Source organism: Otolemur garnettii, unplaced genomic scaffold, assembly GCF_000181295.1.
Source record: "Otolemur garnettii isolate 467f Iridium unplaced genomic scaffold, OtoGar3 scaffold00188, whole genome shotgun sequence".
NCBI lineage: Eukaryota > Metazoa > Chordata > Mammalia > Primates > Galagidae > Otolemur > Otolemur garnettii.
In genome coordinates this window covers 1,533,717-1,543,581 of record NW_003852583.1, presented here as the reverse complement: position 1 = coordinate 1,543,581, position 9,865 = coordinate 1,533,717, and the positions used below count along the sequence as shown (strand labels likewise).

General features: G+C 46.0%; 1 protein-coding gene across 1 annotated transcript in view; it reads right to left on the bottom strand.

Annotated features, from left to right (window-relative positions):
• The window catches only part of ADAMTS16 (ADAM metallopeptidase with thrombospondin type 1 motif 16), a 131,327-nt gene that overhangs the window by 57,051 nt on the left and 64,411 nt on the right, over positions 1 to 9,865 (bottom strand). The window contains exons 12-16 of the mRNA XM_003800890.1: positions 6,585 to 6,733; positions 5,031 to 5,203; positions 3,233 to 3,363; positions 1,245 to 1,368; positions 582 to 826 (exon numbers count right to left, since the gene is read on the bottom strand). Coding sequence (XP_003800938.1) covers positions 582 to 826; positions 1,245 to 1,368; positions 3,233 to 3,363; positions 5,031 to 5,203; positions 6,585 to 6,733 — 822 coding nt within the window. The remainder of the gene's footprint in view (positions 1 to 581; positions 827 to 1,244; positions 1,369 to 3,232; positions 3,364 to 5,030; positions 5,204 to 6,584; positions 6,734 to 9,865) is intronic.

Here is a 9,865-nt window from a genome sequence, read left to right as displayed (position 1 = left end):
AGGGCTAGTTGGCCCTTCCAGAAGAAGCCTGACTGTATTTTGAGGGCCTCAGCATCCACAGGGAGAAAACAGAAGAGTTTGGGTCAGGGAGGGCACAGGGCCAGTGTGACGCTGAGTAGGCAGGCAGGAGTGCAGGCTGCAACACAGGAGGGAGGCTCATCTGCTCCTGCTGTCCCAGGATACAGCAGCAGAACACTGATCCCACCCCAGGCACGAACAAGTTCCTTCTGGCTCATCTCATGCCTCAGGCAGCTCTGAGTGCAGAATCTCCCACTGCAAAAATCCCACTGGGGTTACTTCTCATAGACAGAGCTTACAGAAGGGAAGACCTACGAAAAAACTGATAAATAGCCCCAAACAGGAACATTTCTGAGTACTTAAATACAAACTTAATCATACACCAAAAAAAGAAAGATGATCAAAAAATGTTTATGGCCCCATGGAGCTCGTGGGTGGATTACTCTTGCTTTTTTGACTGTAGAAGTTCTTCTATGTACTGAAACTCATGCCAACAATTATGGACCCACAACACCCCCAGAAGACCCCAGATCCAAGCCCTGAAATGAAGAGGTGGCCTCTACCTCGACAATCAGTGTCTCGTTGGTGGGTCCAGAAGAGATTAAGTTCTCGGGCTTGCTATAGGACCGTCTGTAGTCGAAGGCAGTGCCGGAAAACTTGTATCGGCCAGGCCAGTCCACGGTCCAGTGCCCGTTCAGGTAGTATCTTTTGAGGGCGTTGCGTACAGAGATGTAGGAGGTCGATACGTTCATTTCATAGACTCGGATACTCCGGGCTCCAGAAGGAATGGTGACCACATGGTAATACTCTAGGTGAAGGGACGAGGGAAAACACAGTATTTCATTTAATCATGCCGAGGAAAAATCCCTTAGCAGCTTCAGTTCTCAGTAACCCAAACATGAGAATCCACACTTGGGACTAGGGGAAGATCTGCTTTGGCAACTGTTATGGGTCAGTTGCATCAGATCCATAAGCATTAATTGGAGTAGAGTGGTATCTTGTGATACCCCATTTCTAAGGGAGATTTTAATTCAAGTAACTACTTATGATCAGAACGAAAGGCTTAAGGCACAGCGCAGAGCTCCCTAGGGCAGGAGATGAGCCAGGAGGAGTTTGTTCAGGACTCTGAGCACCTGCGTCTCTGCTGCTGCCCAAGCTCCTCTGTCTAAGGAGCTCCTATGAAAATCTCCTACGCCCAAGCCTTGGGGTGGCTCCGAAGTACTCACGGTTGGTGTGGTGATGCTTGGTGTAGAGGCCCCTGTGAGTCGTGCAGTCTGAGTTATTCCCCCTGCAGACCCCACAGGCATCTTCAACAGCGTCAGACCCCAGGACATGGTCACAGCCAACTCTCTGGAGAACCCACGAGGTCACATGTCATTCATGAAAGAAAGGACAACACAAGCACTAATGTCACCAATCTCACCTCCCCACGAGGGCTGAAAATTTCACCACCTCAGGGTAGTTAGCAAGTATTTATTGGATACCCAGTATGTGCACAGAGGGACGGCAATGCCACTCTTCACGTCCAAAGCAGGGAGCTCTGAAGTGTGAAACAGAACCTGTCCTCAGCACTCGGCAGCACTGCTACACTCTTAGCACCTTGAGCTTTAGACCAGACCTAGAGGTCGTCACACTGGAGACCTGGGTGAATTTCAGATGGGCATAAAGGGCTACAAAAAAGTGACAAGCAAGGTGTCTACACAAGTGTCCAGTAAAACATGCCATGTGCTTTTTATTTTTTTATTAAGTCATAGCTGTGTACATTAGTGCTTTTGAACCATCTTGTGCCATGACAGAGAAGGAGCAGAAGACATACAGAGATTCCCCTCAGTCTCTGTGCAAAGGGCGTGCCTGTCCAGAGCCTCAGAATGTTAGGCATTCTTTATAACATCTAGGATGTTGTATATTTTTTATTTCCTAACAAAGAGAATAGACTCTCTATGGTAAAAAATCCATTCAGAAACAGAGTAACTATAGTCTACAGTCCTTTGCTGGAAATCGTTAAGGCCAGATACATTTCAGAACTAAGAGTATTTTCTAATTGAAGAGAGGATTATGAATCTAATTCATATGGGAGCCCCAGAAGGGCCTAGGGTAGAATCCCACAATAAGCTCAGTTATGTTTCCATGGCAGAAGACATGCGTTTTACACTATGCAGGATAAATGAAAACGATCAACGATTTCATATCCATTCAAGGCAGGTTTTGCCACCAAGCAAGTTAAGGTCCCAAAAAGCTTTCACAGCGTCATGGACTTCGGTTGTTTGCATTTCATTTACAAATAAGAGATTGTGACATTGATGATTAGTGGAATCATCACTGGACCGTTACACTAAGATCTCGGTGCATCGTTCAACAGTGACACAGAGCAACTACAACCAGGACCCAGGTCTTTGGACTCCACAGACTGTGCTATTCATTAACCTCATTAAGACCCCATTGTTTTCCTGCAATGCATATAATCTGGTAACACCTTCACTTGGCTGATAATAAAATTCTTTCCACACCTTGTTTCTGCCGATGGCAACAAGCTGGGCACATGATGCTCACTGTGACTCTGCCCCTTTCCGCCCACCTCCCAAGGGAAGTTGAGGCTGCTGGAGCATGTGGAGGCCTCCCCAGGAGCTGCACAGGGACCAGACTCTCAGCCACCCCTGCCTACACTGGCTCTCCACACAACCACCCAGAAACTGAAAACTGACCCATGGTTCCCAAGTCCCTGCTCTCAGTGGACACAAAGAAAAGTGTCCCAACCCCTCATTCTGGCTACGGAGTCCCTTGGAGAGCCTCTTCTCCCTGCAGGCACCTCCCTGAGCAAGCCCAGCCCCGCCTGCCTTCCAGGTATTCTGGTGACTAACCAGTGAGCTCCTGCCAGCCCTGCTTCTGACACTACCAGACTCTGGCCTCTTTTCCCCGCCACCTCGTCCAGATCTTGCTCGGATGCGATGATGCTGCCTTCTCCCAGGAGCCCTGCTGGTGTTCTAGTCCCACATCTAAGAAGGAACTGGCTCTTCCCTCTGCTTGTCCCCCATGTGCACCTCCACTGTGACAGAGGGCTGTGTCACCAGCCGTGCTCTCCTGCCTGTCACCCCAGGGGCTGTGCCTGGGAGGGGAGGGGCTTGGCAGCTCCCTGGGCCTCTCTAGCCCAGAGGGTGCCTGGCACGTAGCACACTATCTGGAGACATTTGTTGAACAAATGAAGGATCATGATTACCTCACATATCCCATCTACACAAACATTACGGCTATCCTCCGAGCATGGAGTCCCATCTTTGACTTTATTTGACAAAGAAAAGAAGAAATCAAATCCTTCTGCGATACAGTAGAGTTTGCATAAGTCCTGATCTTAAAAAGAAATACACACACAAACACAAATAAGAAAGATACTTAAAGCTCTGATCATTTTGTTCTGAATTTTAGATAGACTTCCCCCCGCCCCATAAAATAACTCCCATACAATAATATATTGAAATGACATTTTTAATGGTTGACTCATTAGGTCCCCCCAAATTTGTTGTTATTACTTTTTATTGCTTCTCTGTTCAATTTTACTCCACAGTACCCTTTACGATCCTTTTTACATGGTGGTTGGCACATAGAAGGCATTCAATAAATATTTGTTGACTTAACTACAACGTTAATGTTTTACTATTTTGCTAGTATACTTTACTGTTTTGTAGAAATATAAAAAGGTCACTATTGTAGCAATACATAAAACATGAATAAAATGTAATACAAGTCACTAAATTTCTCAATGTATTTGATGAAATACCTAAAATTTTTAAGCTAATAAAAAGAATAACTTTTAGATGAAATCTCCAGAGAATAATGTTTCCTATAAACAGATAGTTAAAAATATTGACATATGTAGAAATAGGAAGTTTAACTTCTTTCTTCAATAATCCATTTCAAGGTCTGATGGTTTCTATTTAATAGGAACTGTTGTGGAAAGCGTTTCCTTTCATTCTCCTCTTGATGGAACAGTTGATTTTTTTCTGCCTTATCAATATTAATAGACTAAGACTCATCTGCAGACATTTTCCTTATTGTTCAAGATAAGAAGATCAACTGAATAATTCTAAGAATCAAATTTAGCGTGTGATTCCATGATCGATGAATTTATTTACTGAAATCTGTGGACCCTGATTTCAACATTCATTCTACTTTTTCTTCCCTGTCTAATTGCCCTGCTGGCTTCATTTTTACAGATTTAAAAGTACAACCAAATGTGATTTATGTGGGATTACCTGTAATTTCCCTTCCAGAGTTTGGTAACATTGTAAACCATGAAAACATGACTTTGAGATGATGAAAGTCAGTGTCAGGGGAAATATCCCAGCTGCTGCACTTCAAGGTACCTTTGCCATTCTCTTGGACAATATTCCCAGTTTTGAAAAGTGAGATGATTAAATGTTCTTTAAATTTCTCCTTAGGTATACCACTTGTGCTACTGACCTCAAGTTGTTATCATCATGAGAGCAACATACTTCTTTCCCACTGGAGAGTAAAATCTTACATCTGCCACAACTACACTTCTTGGCTTATAGTTATAGACCAAGACTTCTGAATATAGTATGCTTGAAAATTGAAATGGTATTCAATTTTCCAAAAGGTACAAGAATTTTTCTTTCATTCTTTGAGAGTTAAGTGTCTAACAGATAACACACATGGAGCAACATCAGCATCAACCACTGTGATTCTAAATTTAAACTCACACATTGTTCTGATGTCAACACATCACCTGCTTTGTGACTTTCATCGCCTCCTGTGCCCGTCTCACTGTACCCTGTACACTCTCGGTCTTGTGTGTTACTTCTGACAGCACAGGGGTCAAGTTTAGAGGGGATGCCAGGACAAGGGGGCAGGAAAAACCAAAGCAACCACCAGGAGAAAGTGTGACGCTGACCCCTTGGAAGGAGGTCTAGTCTATCTGACACCACCAATTACCTAATTCTTTTAAAAGTAAAGATGATAAAGCACAAGGTGCAGAGCGGAGAGTGCTGGAGATTTACCTTCCAGATGGGTGTACGGCTTCCATGTGTAGTGCCGCCCTCGGAACCGCCTGCTGTTGTGCTCAGCACACTGAGCTGCGCGGAAGTCAGCACTGTCCTGGGGACACTTCTGACTGTTGCAAAGCTTGAGGGTGCGAGGTGAGCCTGTGCAAAACTTCCCTCCCTGCGATGGTCTGGAATGTACAATTCATAGTTAGAAATGTACAGTTTAGTAGCTACTCAGCCTGCCCTGGCAAGTGGGCTAACTGGAAAGATGGAGCTGGTAAAGTTAAAGTACTTAGAGTGGGTAATTTAGACAGGTAGGTTTCTGTGTAGTCACACACACTTTCTCATATGTGAATGAGACTGGTCCTGCTTCCTTTACTTCGAGTGTATCATTAACAACAGAGGCAGGACTGGTGGAATTTGGCAACAGATTGGCACAGACTTGTCCTTGTGTCCCCAGCTCCCATGGAGGAAGCAGGGTGGGCCCAGGTCTCCGCAAACTCCTTGGGGAGGAGGTGACTGATGAGACCTTGGACCCTGCCCCCAAGATGGCATAGTGGACAGAAGCAGAACTCAGACTGAAATTCAACAGCGTCACTTCCCAAACCTCAACTTCTTTCTGCTACTGGCCTCCGGGTGATGAGGTCAGGACCTGGGAACCGAGTCAGAAGAACTTGTCCCCTTTTGGTGGTGGGGACCGGCAGCCAATACCCTGCTCACCCTGAGAATCCCACATACACACCTAGGAGGGTATTCTAAGGGGACAGGTCCAAATGAGTAACATGAAGTGATTAAGATCAAACCCAGGAGCCAAAGGGGAATTTAAAAGCCTCTCACATTCCTGTCCCCCTTCTTACAGAAGCACACAGCCAGTTAGACCACCTGCGGGGAAGCTGTGGTTACTAGTTGATGAAAACGCCCACATTTTTTCACGTGAAACAATTGTCCTTATTGATTCTTATTCGTTTGTGTTCTACATACTCTTCCCGTGATTTATTTACTTGTTTTATTTATTTATTTATTTTTACTGAATTATTTATTTATTTTTTATTAAATCATAGCAGTGTACATTAATACTATCGTGGGGTACAGTGTACTGTTTCTGTATACAATTTGAAATACTTTCATCCAACTGGTTAACATAGCCTTCATGTCTTTTTCTTAGTTATTGTGTTAAGACAACGTTTATATTCTACATTTAGAGAGATTCACATGTACCCTTATAGGATGAACCATAGGCGTGATCCCACCAATCACCCTCCCTCCACTTCCTCTGCCCCCTCCCCTTTACTTGTTTTAAACACAGCCTTGATGTTGCAAGTAAGTGCAGTTAAAATCCAGTTCCTGGGTGCCACTGTAGGGTCTGTTATTTTTAGCAATAAAACAATCTTCAATTATATAAAGAGAGATAATTCCTTAAGAAATACTTGAGTAAAAGCCTTGTCCTTAGCATTTCTTACAATGCCCCGTAAGAGCAGAATTCACCAGCCCCGGGGAGCTGAGGTGCGGGCGTGCTGCTGGGGAGCTGGTGGGGTGGAGAGCAGCGCGAGGCAGGCGAGACATACACACCTGGGATTGGAACAGAGGCGGTCCCTGTGGGACACGCCTCCCCCGCAGGTCCTGGAGCACGGGGACCAAGGAGACCAGTCTGACCAATGGCCATGGGTGGGCTTCGGGCCTTCATCACCATACTTCACGCACTGCCCTCCACGGCACCACTGAAGATTTGAAAAATACATGTATAAACAAAGTTTACTTGACTACTGCATATGGCGGTGGGTTGGTTTTCATCCCTACCTACTGTGAGTGTAAGGCCGAGTAGTGGGAAATTTCCTCAGATCGGCAGACATCAACATCTCTAGCCCCAAGTAGCACCCAGTCAAAATACAGAGCAATAGGTCGCTGGCTCGGTGCCTGTGGCTTAAATGGCTAAGGCGCCAGCCACATACACCTAAGGTGGTGGGTTCAAATCCAGCCCCGGCCTGCCAAACAACAATGATGGCTGCAACCAAAAAATAGCCAGGCATTGTTGTGGGTACCTATAGTCCCAGCTGCTTGGGAGGCGGAGGTAGGAGACTCTCTTGAGCCCAGGAGTTGGAGGTTGCTGTGAGCTGTGATGCCACAGCACTCTACCCAGGGCGACAGCTTGAGGCTCTGTCTCAAAAAAAATGTTGCCTTCAGAAGAGTAAAGTAAAGCTTCAGATAGTCACTGATGTTGTAGGATCAGATACATCAACCCACTGATATTTGACCATTGTTTCAATACCACCTCAAACTGTTCAAGTGTATACTACTTAAGGAAGAAAAATTGAGTTTAAAAGCATAAATAATTGTGAGGACTAAAGCCTCATCCATTCAATGACTAGATTCTTTCCTATGAGCAAAGCAACAGTCTCTCCTGCACCCCCTACCCCTGTCCCAGGTGGAGAGCCAAGTCCGCAGCTCTGCTCAGCTTAACCAGGGGCTGTGGCCGGGAAGAGGCGCCTGTTCTGGGAGGGCCCCTGAATGAGGGAAGGGACAGGGATGGGGCCAGCTCTCGGGCAGCACACAGGGCCACCAAGGGATGGGGAGGCCCAGAATGTGCTTGTTATTGTTGTTCATTGTTTTGTTTTAGAAAATCACCTGGTCCTTGCTTTCTAATGCAGGAGATTCCAAACCTGAAAGTGAGAATCATCAGCTGGATAACTCAGAAAGCATTTCTAGGAAAATCTATCTTGATTTCAGGATGAAGGACAGAATTTGGAGCTCTAAAAGGAAGGCAGGTAAGTGGAAGGGGGGCGTTCTGTCTTGAAAACAAGCATGTTTAATCTCTCAAATTCACTGCTTTTCCTGGGAACCTGTGAGCAAACTCAGTGTAGGTGCTGACATTTAGGTCATAGACACTCAAAGTGGTAGTGACAAGGTGACAGTTTTGCTGTCTCTCTATACAATAAACTTTTCAAAACAGAAAATCTCAGGAATATACACAGCAGCAGGAGACACCGCATGGCTCTCTGGGAACCAGCCCTGGCTTCAGCAGTCACCAGCTCTCGTCCGGTGTGCTCTCTCCAGCCTGCCACCTTCTCTCCCCCCAACACTGACTCCCTGGAAAAATTTTAGGCAGCAAGGATATCGTGTGCTGTGGGAAGTCAGAGAAGGGAAGGAAGGGCTTTTGTAGAACAATTTGGACTTTTGAGGAAGGCAGTTTTCTTTTTTTTTGGACAGAGCCTCAAGCTGTCCCCCTGGGCAGAGTGCTGTGGCTCACAGAAACCTCCAACTCCTGGGCTCAAGCAAGTCTCCTGCCTCAGCCTCCCAAGTAGCTGGGACCACAGGTGCCCGCCACAACGCCTGGCCATTTTTTTGGTTGCAGCCATCATTGTTGTTTGGCGGGCCCGGGCTGGGGATTCGAACCCGCCACCTTAGGTGTATGTGGCTGGCGCCTTAGCCACTTGAGCCACAGGCGCCAAGCCTCATTTTGCTTTTGACATTTGCCAACTACTTTAATAAAACTGCAAATCACTTAAAAGGTTTACATTTTTTTCAACATTTAGGGCTTCTCCTTTCACTTTTTAGTATAAGGAAATAGTTGCACCAGTTAGCATCGCTTTTCCTTTGGTGAATGACAACTTGCCACATAAAGTGTTTCCCATCCACGTTTCCACTAAGCTGCTCACCTATCATTTCACAGAGTACAGCCTCGCCCCTCATTCCTATCCACAGCTGGACTCCGCACCAGCACACGTCAGGCAGTGTCCCCATTTCACCCCGGACTTCTCATGGGGTGTGCACAGGGGAACCTGGTCCTAGAAGAGGTACTGGGAGGGTGGCAGGCTCCCACAGGGGTGTTGTGAAGGCGAATGGATGGGCCATATTGGCATTAAGAGGTGAAACAAATACCAGTCAATATCAACTCCTCTCGCCCCCACCATGGGGCCTCCATAGGAGCCTCAGCAGTGGAGGGAGATGAGACCGCATCAAGGGGAACAGGACAGGGACACTGTGTACAGGGGTCTGTATATGAGACTTGGATGCGAGAGCTATGTGGCCTGGACAGAACAGCTGGCCACTCTGCCCAGGGCTCATCTGTGTAATCTGTAGGAACCTATGAAATCCTAACACATCCTAATTCTTTTCAACATGAAGGCAAAAGGCATATTTTAAATACAAGGGAAAATAATTTAAATGCAGATGAAAATTTACTTAATAGCACTTTCAAGGTTAATACCACGTGACAGGAACATGTGGGCTTTTTTGAGGCACATTGTAACTGTGTCACCCAGGAAAAAACAGGATGTGACCAGAGAGAAAGGCGGGTGCTAGGAGACCACCCACAGCCCCCGAGTGGGAACTCAGCGCAATGGCAGAACGCTGGCCAGCCTTTCAGGAAATAACGTTCTCCATATGTTTTATTCAGTTAAGGGCAGAAAAACATGATTCTCTGCAGCACAGCCCTAAGTCAGTCACCTCACATCCTTGGCCTGTCAGAATTTTTACACGGCAGGATCTCAGCAAACTCCTTTTCTCTTCTGAGAAACTGAAATATTTTAATCATACTTTTTTTTTTTTTTTACTAATTAACTGAACTATTGCTGCCTATGTCACTAAAGGAATTCAATTACCAATCTCACTCCTGGACTGAAAAATAAGGCACATTAATTAACAAGAGGCCTGGAAGGGATCGGGGCGGTGCTGTTCTCCAGCGGCCCCCCCTGCCCTGTGCCTCTGCAGTCAGCATCGCCAGAATTTAACGGAACACTTGTCAGCACCGCTTGTCAACCTCTGAGATTTCTTGTGTCTTGACTCCCATCCAGATATGTCTAGGAAGCACTTTCTCTGGAGTTTAAACACAAGAGATGGATGGTATCTAGGAA